The 13,004-nt window shown below is 44.1% G+C and overlaps 1 protein-coding gene across 5 annotated transcripts in view; it reads right to left on the bottom strand.

The window, feature by feature from the left end:
- ABCB5 (ATP binding cassette subfamily B member 5) overlaps positions 1–13,004 on the bottom strand; it is a 120,783-nt gene that overhangs the window by 18,625 nt on the left and 89,154 nt on the right. For 4 of the 5 annotated variants that reach the window (XM_089315351.1, XM_051852797.3, XM_089315353.1 and 1 more), the window contains 3 exons: positions 12,032–12,235; positions 7,853–7,953; positions 6,584–6,724 (listed from right to left, as the gene is read on the bottom strand). In XM_089315351.1, coding sequence (XP_089171477.1) covers positions 6,584–6,724; positions 7,853–7,953; positions 12,032–12,235 — 446 coding nt within the window. Of the gene's footprint in view, positions 1–4,006; positions 4,165–6,583; positions 6,725–7,852; positions 7,954–12,031; positions 12,236–13,004 lie in introns of those variants that run through there. The other variant, XM_089315354.1, reaches the window with a different exon arrangement.

Below are 13,004 nucleotides of genomic sequence, written 5' to 3'. Positions count from 1 at the left end.
AACTCTGCTTGTCAAAAAAAAAAAAGTTTTCGGGGAATATTTTATGAAGTTTCGACCACATACTTAGTAATGATAGTAATGATGATGATGGTGATAATAATAACAGCAAACGTTAACTAAGCAAAGCTTCTGGCATCTGGAGTCATGAACTGGAATCCGTGCCCTATTACTTGCTGGTTACATGACTTGGAGCAGGTTAGATACAATTTTTTTCTAGTGAATTTTCTCCATCTGTAAAATGGGGGACATTATATTTTACAGGGCGGTTCAGAGGATGAGCAGATAATGCTGAGTAGGACTCCGTCCAGGTTCGCTGTTGCAGGGAGTATCCTGTGCGCTGGAATGCTTGGCAGTCTTGGGAGGCTCCTTTCAGGAAACATCCTCCCTGGTGTCACTAATGTGCGTGGCAGTGATCTGCATGGCTGTGAGGTTGTATCATTCTTTAATATATCCCGTCATCCTATAAAACACACTCTATGAAAACTGAAATTGAGGGGCTGGCACTGTGGCATTGTGGGTAAACCACCTCCTGCCACACTGGCATTCCATATGGGTGATGATTCACATGCTAGATGCTCCACTTCTGATCCAGTTCCCTGCTAATGTGCTTGACAAAGCAGCAGAGGATGGCCCAAGTCCTTGGGCCCCTCCACCCACCTGGGAGACCTGGAAGAAGCTCCTGGCTCCTGACTTTGGACTGGCCCAGCTCCAGATATTGCAGCCATTTGAGAAGTGAACCAGCTGAAGATCTCTGTCGCTCCCTCCCTCTCTCTCTGAAACTCTGCCTTTCAAATACATACATCTTTAAAACAAAAGAAAATATTCTTTTTTTTTTTTTTTTGACAGGGAGAGTGTACAGTGAGAGAGAGAGACAGAGAGAAAGGTCTTCCTTTGCTGTTGGTTCACCCTCCAATGGACGCCGCTGCCAGCGCGCTGCAGCTGGCGCACCGCGCTGATCCAATGGCAGGAGCCAGGTACTTCTCCTGGTCTCCCATGGGGTGCAGGGCCCAAGCACTTGGGCCATCCTCCACTGCACTCCCGGGCCACAGCAGAGAGCTGGCCTGGAAGAGGGGCAACTGGGACAGAATCCGGCGCCCCGACCGGGACTAGAACCCGGTGTGCCGGCGCTGCAAGGTGGAGGATTAGCCTAGTGAGTCGCGGCGCCGGCTAAACAAAATATTCTTAAATTGAGCAATAAATATACCACCCCTGGTAACTTTGATATAAATGTCACTGAAGTATTTGCATAATTGAAAACTTGAGACCTTCTAGGTTAAGAATTCTTGGCTTCGTTTTAACATAATCAAGTCTCAGTATGCAGAAGTGGATTCCCAAATGCACAACTGTATTTTTATCTGAATGATTTTTCTTGACTTAGGCCCAGTCCTAAGCACTCGGTTTTTGGATGTATGGGTGTAGAGAGAAGGAAAATTTAACCATCTATGAAAAACAGAAGCAGTGTGAAGCTGGCCCAGGAAACACACTCCTAGGCATAACTGGACTGCCCAATTATGCAGCATTTCAAGTTTCCCTCTTTTTTTCTCCCCACTCATTCATTCAATATATATTTATTGGGGCTGGCGCTGTGGTGCAGTGGGTTAATGCCCTGGGCTGAAGCACCAGCATCCCATATGGGCGCCGGTTCTAGTCCCGGCTGCTCCTCTTCCAATCCAGCTCTCTGCCATGGCCTGGGAAAGCAGTAGCAGATGGCCCCTGCACCCACGTGGGAGACCCGGAAGAAGCTCCTGGCTCCTGGCTTCAGATTGGCACAGCTCCGGCCATTGTGGCCATCTGGGGAGTGAACCAGAAGATGGAATACTCTCTGCCTCTCCTCTCTCTGTGTAACTCTGACTTTCAAATAAATCTATCTATCTATCTATCTATCTATCTATCTATCTATCTATCTATATTGTGTGCCTATTTTGGGCCAACCTTCTGTTTTATTTCTTTTTTCTTTTTTTCTTTTTTTTTGGCTTTAGGGGAACATCAGTGAACAAGCTAGTTTAGGATCTGACCTAAGTCTATGGACTCAATAATTATAGAAACCAAAAAGCTTATGGTTTATGCACTCCATAATTCCAGAGACAAAAATTATCATTTCATGTCGTGGTATGTGCTTCAAATGAAATAAAATATGATACCATGGAAGAGAGGGATGAGAATGGAGGGATGGGGGCTTTCTGGGGACATGAGTGAAGGGGCCTCTGCACAGTGGACGTAGGAGTGGAAGCCTGGACAGTGAGAAAGAGGCAGCCCAGTCAAGAGCTAGGAGACAGTCATCCTAGGCAGAGGGAAGAGCGAGTGTGGAGATGCTGAAATGAGAGCTTCGGGGACAGAAGCAGCAAGTGTGGGGCTGAGGCACCATTCAAAAGGAGACTGGTAGAGGAAGTTGGAAAGGCAGCAAGAAGCATCATCGTGGAGGGGTTTCACGGCCTAGTAAAGAACTTGGCTTTATTCAAATTTCAATCAGAAGTCATCACAGTCTTTAAGCCGATAGAATGATATTTGTGCTTTAAACGATCAGCCTGGCTGCTCTGGGGAGAATGGATTGAGGGAAGGTGAGAGTGGACACAGGGAGAATGCTGTTGCCTGGATCCAGTCCAGGGAGGCAGAGGCCTGGATGAGGGTAACGTGGGTGGAGAGGGTGAAGAAGTATTTTGGAATCTGGGCTGTCAGGAGTTGGTGCTCTACGTAGTGGGTGAGGGCAGAAGAAGCAACAAAGATGAATCCAAATTGTGGGGCTGAGCACCTGCAGGGATGGGGTACATGGAGTAATTAATTGAAGTGGGAAGGAGAACCTTGGCAGGGAAGAAGCTTGACTTGTGTGTTGGATGCAGTAAGATATTATCAGATACACTGGCGGGTGTGTGTGTGTGTGTCTAGTTGGTAGTTGTGTAAGACTGATGTTGAGGGCAGAGTCGGAGTTGGAAATACCCAGAGGGGAGTTATCAGGTCACAGGGGGTATTTAACATCACCAGATTGGATGAGGTCACCAGTGAGAGCGTACAAAGATCTGAGTGCCCAAAAACCCTCCAACATGGTTGTCCTGCAGCAAAATCAGAGCCTCTAAAAGAAGCAGAGGAGGAACCAATGTTTAAGGAGAAAAAGAGAAACCTGGAGAAGAAATGTTCAGAAAGGAGGTGTCTAGTGGTCAAATGCTACAGTCAAGTTACAGGGAATTGGAGAAGTGGATGCCCAAGTGTGGGTGGATGGGTTAGATGTCTCTGTTGACCTTGATAATGAGCTTTTATTATGGTGTGGTGGGGACTAAGACTTGATTGGGCTGAGTTTAGAGAGATGTTGGAGAGGAGAAAGTGTGGAGAAAAAGAACAGACAGTACTTTGGCATTGGTTTTGCTGTTATGGAAAGCAGAGACACTGGAAGTGAGCAAAGGAGGTCTTGTGGTCCAGGAGAGATGGCTTTCACTTTTTAAGACAGGTTATTGTAAAGCAAGAGCAAGGGCAGTGACGGAGAAATTGATGGGAAAGAGATGAAAACTCTTCAGTGAGAGTTGTGATTTTCTACAAGAAATTTGACATTTGTCTGAATGTGTTTAATTGATTTGCTTTCTACTAATACCCAAGACCAATTATACTGAAGGAATGGAGCCTTGGGAATTTAAGAAGGCCTCAAAGTTCACAGAAACATGGAAAAAATGTTTGAAGTTTCAAGCAATTGGCTTGCAAACAAGCCTTTGGAATGCAACTAACTTCTAGGCTTGGGAATACCTGCGTTCCATGAGAGCCAGGGGTAAATGGGCTTTAACGGGGGTCCTGTAAACTAAATACATTAGTTTATAGGATTTGGGTTTTGTTTCTTGTTAATATGTATGACTAATTAGTTTTTTGAAATCACGATGAAGCCCAAGGGTAAATGTCAAAATTGTGGTCTGTAGAGGTTCAAACAGGCAACGCTGTGTGCTGTTTTAGAACAGTAGAATGGCGAATCTGCATTTTCTTTGAAATTTTATTTTTGTATTAAAAAAAATTGGTGGTGGACATTTGCAGCTGGTTAAGCCACTGCCTAGTTGGAGTCTAGGCTGCTTTGCTTCAGATCCAGCTTCCTGCAAATGCATCATGGGAGGCGGTAGATGATGGCTTAGGATCTTGGGCGAAAAGGCTTTAGTTTCCGCAGGGCTGTTGGCAGCCATTCAGAAAGTGAACCTGTGGAGGGAAGATCTCTTTCACACGCTGCCTCTCTTTCTGTGTTTATCTCTGTCTCTCTCCCTGTTGTTTCACTTTTCAAGTAGCTGAAAATAAATCAGTAAATATTTAAAGAAGTATTTATTTGTTTGAGAGGTAGATGACAGAGAGGGAGAGATAGACAGGAAGAGAGAGAGCCTCCATCCATTGATTCACTCCCCAAATGCCTGGTACAACTAGAGCTTAATCCGGGGGCCGAAGCCATCAGCTGAGAACTCAGTTCAAATCTCCCACATGAGTGACAGAAGCCCAACTATTTGAGCCATCACAGCTGTCCCATAACAGGAATGTGGAGTCAGATGGAGGCAGGCATCCAACCCAGGCACACTGACTTCAGATGTGGGTGACTTAATGATGTCTTAACCTCTAGGACAAATGCTCTCCCCTTTTTGAAAATTTAAATGCAAGCATTTCATATAAGGAAATCTGCTACCAGGAAATCGCTAAGGGCTGCTTCCTGCCGATTCTCACCTCACAATCAGGTAGGATGCACTATGGACTGTTTTCCCCTCAGTGTCTAGCAGGGAAACTTGCTGGAGTCTCAGTGCTTAATGAATGAATGCATACATTTTCATATGAAGAGAAACTAAAAATTATTGCAAGTTATTCTGAAATCATTTGGCTTCAATGACTTTTGGCTCTTTCCTTAAGGTACAAATGTGAGTGTGTCAAAGAAATAGTCAAAGGAATGTTCTGGAACCCGATAGGCAAAAGCCAGAGAGGAGTTCAACCATGCATGTGCTAAGTGGCAGTGTCCTTGAAACAGGTGTAATCTTCAAGCCATTATGAAGAAGAGGCTGAACCTTGCTTCTATGTGCATATTTTTGGTGGACTTGATAAAGAAAGATAATGACCTTTTTTGAATCAAATATTTTGTGAGTTTCCCTAACTCCGAGTATTTAGCAGTGACATGTATGATATAGATGAGCAACATTTATAGCATTATAAGCTTAGGAAGCTTGGAGTTAGCACTCAAAACTAGTTTTCCTAGTTTCAAAAGCTGCATTTAGATGTTCTACTAAAGTAAAGAAATCCATAACTATGTGAACAGAATTTCAAAATACAGGATCCAATCCACTGCTTCAGGAAGAAACAGCCTATTTAAGATACTATGATCCATCCTAACTGACTTTTAGAAGGAAAACACTCATATGTGTTTCTCTCTGGACTGTTTATTATCAAAGAACTCAATCTTACTGATTCACAGTCATTTTTAATGTACACTCCATACTGGGTATTACATGATGTTTCACAAATTCCATAAGGAATGTAGGACAAGAAGGCATGTTTTGAACCCACATTCCCACATTCTGGTAAATCAGAGCAGGGAGCAATTCATTTGGGAGTTTAACTAAGACTACTGTTACTGGGGCCAGTGCTGTGGCACAGCGGGTTAACCCCCTGGTCTGAAGCGCTGGCATCCCATATGGGCACTGGTTCTAGTCCTGGCTGCTTCACTACTGATCCAGCTCTCTCCTATGGCCTGGGAAAGCAGTAGAAGATGGTGCGACTCCTTGGGCCCTTGCACCCATGTGGGAAACCTGGAAGAACCTCTTGGCTCCTGGCTTCGGATCGGTGCAGCTCCAGCCGTTGCAGCCAATTGGGGAGTGAACCATCGGATGGAAGACCTCTCTCTCTCTCTCTCTCTCTCTCTCTCTCTGCCTCTCCTCTCTCTGTGTGTAACTCTGACTTTGAAATAAAATAAATAAATCTTTAAAAAATGAATACTGTTACTATATCAGTATCAATATTTTATCTGCTGTGCTGTACTTCTTATAAATATTAAATAACAATAGCTAAAATGCTTAGTTTGATTTAGTCCTTCTGTAACGTAAACTCCTAAAAACTTTACATCTTGGGACTGGCATTGTGGTGCAGTGGGTTAAGCTGCCGCTTGCCAGGCTGGCATCCCATATTGGAGTGCTGGCTGGAGTCCCAGCTGCCCTGCTTCCAATCCAGCTCCCTGCTAATGCACCTGGGAAAGCAGTAGAAGATGCCAGAAGTAGTTGGGCCCTGCCACCCGCTTCAGAGACCAGATTTGAGTGCTGGCTCCTGGTTTCAGCCTGGACAAGTCCAGGCTCTTGTGCCATTTAGGGAGGGAACTAGTGGCTGGCACACCTCTCCCCAGCCTCTTGGTTCCTCTGCCTTTTCAATAAATAAATAAATCTTAAAAATAGCATCAAAAACATCATTATCAAACCCCATAAATATATAATGTATACAATTATTATTTTAGTTAGAAATAAAATAAAAAATAAAAAAAACACATACTTTCTAATTTACTAAGCATGGCTTTCCCACCTCTGTGATTGAAATGATAACCCACTGCAAACTAGACATCTTCCTTGTTGATAAGTAATGATCCACACGCACAACTTACATGAACATGCCCTCTGGGGTCATTCGTCCAACTTGGATTAGATAGGCTCCAAATCGAAACCCTGCGGCATAGGCAAAGTATACAAAGGCGTGGCTGAATGCGTAGCAGCTCCCTATGATCTGTGCCTTCTTCAGGGTGTTTCTGAAATGCATATAATTTCCCAAATGAATTTGAGTAAGGACAATTCAATAAATGTAAAGAATATAGAGCATTTTCAACTGTTACAGTTTGGTGGAAATATATTTTTGGGGTGATTAAAGAGAATATGATTTTGATTTTACTACTGAGAAGTATTATAGAGAAGATAGGTGATATAATGATTTTCTATTAGCTATGTGTAAACTATTGTTCAGGGTAGCAAAATTGCTTCTGTGTGATTTCTAATGAATGGACGAGTCTGGGAAAGTTTAGCTGATGTAAGAATGGAAGAGATTTGGTTTATAGGAATATAACAATATTCTCTGATTCTCTGTCATAATCTTCATGAATAGGATAGTGGAAATAAGGGGCCGGCTGTGGCTTAGTGGGTAAAGCTGCTGCCTGCGGTGCCAGCATCCCATATGGGTGCGGTTTGAGTCCCAGCTGCTCCACTTCCAATCCAGCTCTCTGCTGTGGCCTGGGAAAGCAGTGGAAGATGGCCCAAGTCCTTGGGCCTCTGCACCCACATGGGAGACCCAGAAGAAGCTCCTGGCTCCTGGCTTTGGATTGGCGCAGCTCCAGCTGTTGTAGCCATTTGGGGAGTGAATCAGCGGATGGAAGACCTCTCTCTCTCTGCCTCTGCCTCTCTGTAATTCTGCCTTTCAAATGAATAAATAAATCTTAAAAAAAAATAACAATAGTGGAAATAAAAGAGTGGTGCCAACCACAAGCATGTGTGCTGAAGAACACAAGGCTGTCTCTGTGATAAGTCTTAGAAAGAGGATCCTTAAGCCAATGTTACAAGGAAGAGCAACTGACAATGAAAAGCAATGGGCACATTTTTCTGTGCCTGTGTTTGCTCTAAAATGTAAATGACTTAGGGATTTAATGGAAATAGTCAAAGGATCTTGTTTTCTTTCTTTAATATGCTACTTCTGCTATCTTCCTTCAGGAAGCTAAGAAAAACGTGCACCCTTAGTGAGAGGCAGTCCACATGAGGTGGAGCCTAACGTTGTTCTAATTGTGCATGCCCCTGTTCCTTCTCTAGTTTCCCCATGGGCGGGCTGGTCCACCACTGGAGTCATTCAGGGCAAAATCCAGCTTATGGGGACAGAAGGGTGCTACAGTCACCTGTGTTGAGTGAGAAGCGTCTCCTCATACATTTGTTCAAAGGCTTTCTCTCTCGTCAATGACATGATAGTACGTATGTTCTCCACCGCTTCCGTTGCTATCTTATAAAACAGGATAATAAAATGCAGAAGTAACATTAGGAATCTTTCAACTTTTCCTCCTTGTCAATTCCAGTCACTTAGGAACATCAACAATAAATATATCAAGTTAATATGTTTAGTTGACAAATAGTTTTAGCTCTTAGCTTCTTCCCTCCCTCGTTCCTCCCCACTGTCCTCCTATCCCCAAAGAAATAGGAAAATGATCCTTCAGGTTAGAGGCTCAAGGAAAATTCCTTTTGAAAAGATTTAGTCTGCTGATCTTGGTTTAGCTCCCTATAAGTCTTTACTGAATTTAAAAGTAAACTGGTTCCACAAGCCCAGCCATCACACATAAGGGAGTCTGTGTTCTTATGTAAAATAGCTTCTTAGAATTTATAAAACAATTCAAATCAAAGCAGAGAGAATCAAATAGGTAATTATTTTATTTTAGTCCATAAATGCAAGCAGTAACCAAAGAGGATTCAGGAACATTCTGGAAAAGTAATGTCACTATAACATTCTTTATCAGATCAAGCCATTTCTTCATTTTGATGTCCGTGAACTTAAAAAGATACTTAACTCAAATATGATGAATGCACTTCGTATGTATGTAGTTTTTAAAAGGAATGTGTCTTTACATGAGATCCAAAATAGAGGAGTTTTTGGCTGAGAAGAATTTCCCAGACATGTGAATACATGTTGGCTTGAAAGCAAAACTTCCTGTTCCCACATTTCTGCTCCCAGAGTGGCAGCGCAGATCTGGGACAAAGAGAGCTAGGTGGACTTCAGAGTTATCTGAAGGAGAATTGGAGGTGCAGGAGAGAACCAGATTTCTAGATGGTGGTCAGAATACCTGACTTCCGCTCCCAATTTTGATGTTAATTGTTTCAAGTTCTTACTAATTTCAGCATGAACTTTGAAAAAAAAAACCTATTTTTAACATAGTCTGTAGTATGCAAGGAGAAAGACTAATGTCATTACAGGACCTTAGAAAATAGTTTTTCCTTTTTCTTTTTCTTTCTTTTTTTTTTTTTTTAAGAGAAGACGAATACAGCCGCTTTAAGTCTGAAACAATAAAACATTTGATGATTTTTCCAAATTTACAACTGCAACTAAAAAAGGACCAGTATATTTTGTTGGTCTATGCTGGAAATTGGGGTGTTTGGTTAACTGAGTTATTAGAAGCTGGAGGAAGAGGGCAAGATTGTCTGTTTGATTAGAGTTCCTGATTGAACAGAGTTGGGGTTATCGCAATGATACAAAAAGGAAAAGTCTAAGAGGATATTTACAACTAAAGCTCAGGACATAACTAAAACTGGATGCGTATAAGTCATTGTGTCCCCTTAATTTAAAACCTGTACATTATCACAGTTTTTAGGTTATACAAGAAGAGCTAAGCAGCTGCTCACTATCTTTGAGGCAAGCACCTGCTAAGTAGCTGGGTCTGTACAGAAGCAGCAAATATTCCACGGGTCCAGTCAAACCAGATTATGGCGAGAAGACCAAAAGTAGTATTAAAATCATTTTTCCTGTTCAGGGGATGCTCCCCGGTGAGGTCAAGTTCTTTGAAGCCCTATCATGCGAGGGGCAGCTGAAGGGCCTGGGAAGCGTGGCCTTGAGAAGACTGAGTGTGGACACGATTCAGCTTCTGAAAGCCTGTCGTGAAAAACAGGTTTTGGATCTCTATTAAAAGTGAAAGCCAGCCGGCGCTGTGGCTCAATAGGCTAATCCTCTGCCTTACAGCGCCGGCACACAGCGTTCTAGTCCCAGTTGGGGCGCCGGATTCTGTCCTGGTTGCCCCTCTTCCAGGCCAGCTCTCTGCTATGGCCCGGGAGTGCAGTGGAGGATGGCCCAAGTGCTTGGGTCCTGCACCCCATGGGAAACCAGGAGAAGCATCTGGCTCCTGCCTTCAGATCAGCGCAGTGCGCCGGCTGCGGCGGCCATTGGAGGGTGAACCAACGGCAAAAAGGAAGACCTTTCTCTCTGTTTCTCTCTCTCACTGTCCACTTTGCCTGTCAAAAAAAAAAAAAAAAAAAAAGTGAAAGCCAAGGAGAGCAGGACAGAAGGCTACCAGGAACAAAATGAACAGAACATAACAGAGCAGAACTGTCTACCAACAAAGCCTAGACAGGGTGGGCCCTAGGAAGCGAATGGACTGCCTGCCCCTGGGGGAGAGTAGACTCGATGTTGTGCACGGGATCAATGATGTCTCTTCCGAGTCTCCCTGAATCTCCAATGCTTATTTCTGTGCATATTGTTGATGCTGAGAAGCTTGAATATGCCAAAGAGCTTTTTTTTTTTTTTTTTTTTTTTTTTTTTTTTTTTTTTTTGACAGGCAGAGTGGACAGTGAGAGAGGGAGACAGAGAGAAAGGTCTTCCTTTGCCGTTGGTTCACCCTCCAATGGCCGCCGCGGCTGGTGCGCTGCGGCCAGCGCACCGTGCTGATCCGAAGGCAGGAGCCAGGTGCTTCTCCTGGTCTCCCATCGGGTGCAGGGCCCAAGCACCTGGGCCATCCTCCACTGCACTCCCTGGCCACAGCAGAGAGCTGGCCTGGAAGAGGGGCCAAAGAGCTTTCTAAATAATTCAGTCAGTTGTTTAGTATAAAAATGGTCCTTGTCTCGAAAGTCTTGTCTTATATGCTATCAATATCAGGGTGTTGCCTTATATTCAAGAATTGTTGAATTTCCTGCTCATTTTGAAAAGTAAAACACAAAACAAAAACTGCTCACGAAAATGTAACTACTCGAATGGACTGGGAGAGGGAGCAGGAGATGGGAGGGTTGCGGGTGGGAGGGAAGTTATGGGGGCGGGGAGCCACTGTAATCCAAAAGCTGTACTTCAGAAATTTATATTTATTAAATAAAAGTTTAAAAAAAGAGAAAATGTAACTATTCAGGGCTGGCGCTGTGGTGTAGCAGGTAAAGCCCCTGCCTGCAGTGCCGGCATCTTATGGGCGCCAGTTCATGTCCAGGCTGCTCCACTTCATATCCAGCTCTCTGCTATGGCCTGGGAAAGCAGTAGAAGATGACCCATGGCCTTGGGCCCCTGCACCCATGTGGGAGACCCGGAAGAAGCTCCTGGATCCTGGCTTCTGATTGGCGCAGCTCTGGCCATTGTGGCCAATTGGGGAGTGAACCAGCGGATGGAAGACCTCTCTCCCTCTCTGCCTCTCCTTCTCTCTCTGTGTAACTCTGACTTTCAAATAAATAATAAATCATAAAAAAAGAGAAAGTGTAACTATTCAATGAACAGAGAATTAGAGCATCATGATGATAGAAAGCCCTGCCGTTACAGAGTAGCAGGAATGATGGCTGACGTTGTTAAGTGTGTACTGTCTTCCAGACACTGTTCTGAGCATTCTGGATCTAACAGTGCTAAATGTTTTGTCTAACAAAACTGTAAGTGGATACTATTATCACTACCCCCAGTTTACAGGTGTGAAAGCAGAAGTCTAAAAGGTTGACCTAACTTGCTCATTTCACACATTTGTTAGTGATAGAATCTGGATCCTAACTCAGACAGGTTTATTCCAGAACTTGCATTCTAAATCACAAACCCTATTGCTATAACATACCTACCTGTATCCCACACTGGTCTGTGTGTGTGTGTGTGTGTATGTGTGTGTACCTGTGCCACTTTGTGGAGATGAAGTTAACATTTCATAAACACAAGAGCTCTGATGAACTTCTCTCTTAAAAGGTTATGGTTGGCCGGCGCCGCGGCTCACTAGGCTAATCCTCCATCTTGCGGCGCCGGCACACCGGGTTCTAGTCCTGGTCGGGGCGCCGGATTCTGTCCCGGTTGCTCCTCTTCCAGGCCAGCTCTCTGCTGTGGCCAGGGAGTGCAGTGGAGGATGGCCCAAGTGCTTGGGCCCTGCACCTGCATGGGAGACCAGGAGAAGCACCTGGCTCCGGGCTTCGGATCAGCGAGAAGTGCTGGCCGCAGCGTGCCAGCCGCGGTGGCCATTGGAGGGTGAACCAATGGCAAAAAGGAAGACCTTTCTCTCTGTCTCTCTCTCTCTCACTGTCCACTCTGCCTGTCAAATAAATAAATAAATTAATTAAAAAAAAGGTTATGGTTAATAGGGTCTTCATGTTACCTTCCCAGCACGTTTCAGTTCTTGCTTATCCTTGTTGGCAAAGCCAGTCATCGCGGCTGTTTCAATCATTCCCGTCACTGCTAGTACTGGAGCAATACTCAAAGTCAAGAGTGTCATCTCCCATCCATACAGGAAGGAAATGGTAACTGACAGTCCCATGTTAGTTACACTTTGTGTGAAGACACCAATCCTTGAGCCGATTGCCTATAATCAGACACGTTTCAGAGAAAAAAATTCAGTTAGCATAAAATTGACAAGAATTCCTGCTGTAGTTCCTTGCAAAACCTGTGGCCTCTTTTTTTTTTTTTTTTTGAGGATTTATACTTAGAAATGAAATTGATACATATTTTTAAAATGTCCTTGACTAAAGAATCATTATGTTTTATATGCATGAGACATCCAAATGAACTGGCTTTTTTTTTTTTTTTTTATTTGACAGGTAGAGTCATAGACAGTGAGAGAGAGACACAGAGAAAGGTCTTCCTTCTGTTGGTTCACTCCCCAAATGGCCACTATGGCCAGTGCTGCTCTAATCCGAAGCCAGGAGCCAGGTGCTTCTTCCTGGTCTCCCATGCGGGTACAGGGGCCCTAGCACCTGGGCCATCCTCCACTGTCCTCCCGGGCCGCAGCAGAGAGCTAGACTGGAAGAGGAGCAATCAGGACTAGAACCCGGCGCCCATATGGGATGCCGGCACTGCAGGTTGGAAATGAAATACCATCTGCTTAAAGGAGATTCTTACATCACTCTGATAGCTCTCCTTGAAGAGTTTGCAGAATTTTACACCCCAATCCAAATTAAGTGCATCCGAGTTTGAATTTATGGGATTGCTTTCTGTCTTCTGAATCTTTTTGTTTCCCTGCACCCCATAAAACAACAATAAAACAAAACAGATATACATGTGTGTGCACATGCGCACTCCCCCCTCTTCCACCTCAACTTACAGATAAAACAGGTAAAACTGATTTTTGGAAA

Source organism: Oryctolagus cuniculus, chromosome 16 (assembly GCF_051225735.1).
Source record: "Oryctolagus cuniculus isolate XC-2025 breed Fujian yellow rabbit chromosome 16, ASM5122573v1, whole genome shotgun sequence".
Lineage (NCBI taxonomy): Eukaryota > Metazoa > Chordata > Mammalia > Lagomorpha > Leporidae > Oryctolagus > Oryctolagus cuniculus.
The sequence above is the reverse complement of the archived record's forward strand: the minus strand, read 5'-3'. Positions and strand labels throughout refer to the sequence as shown.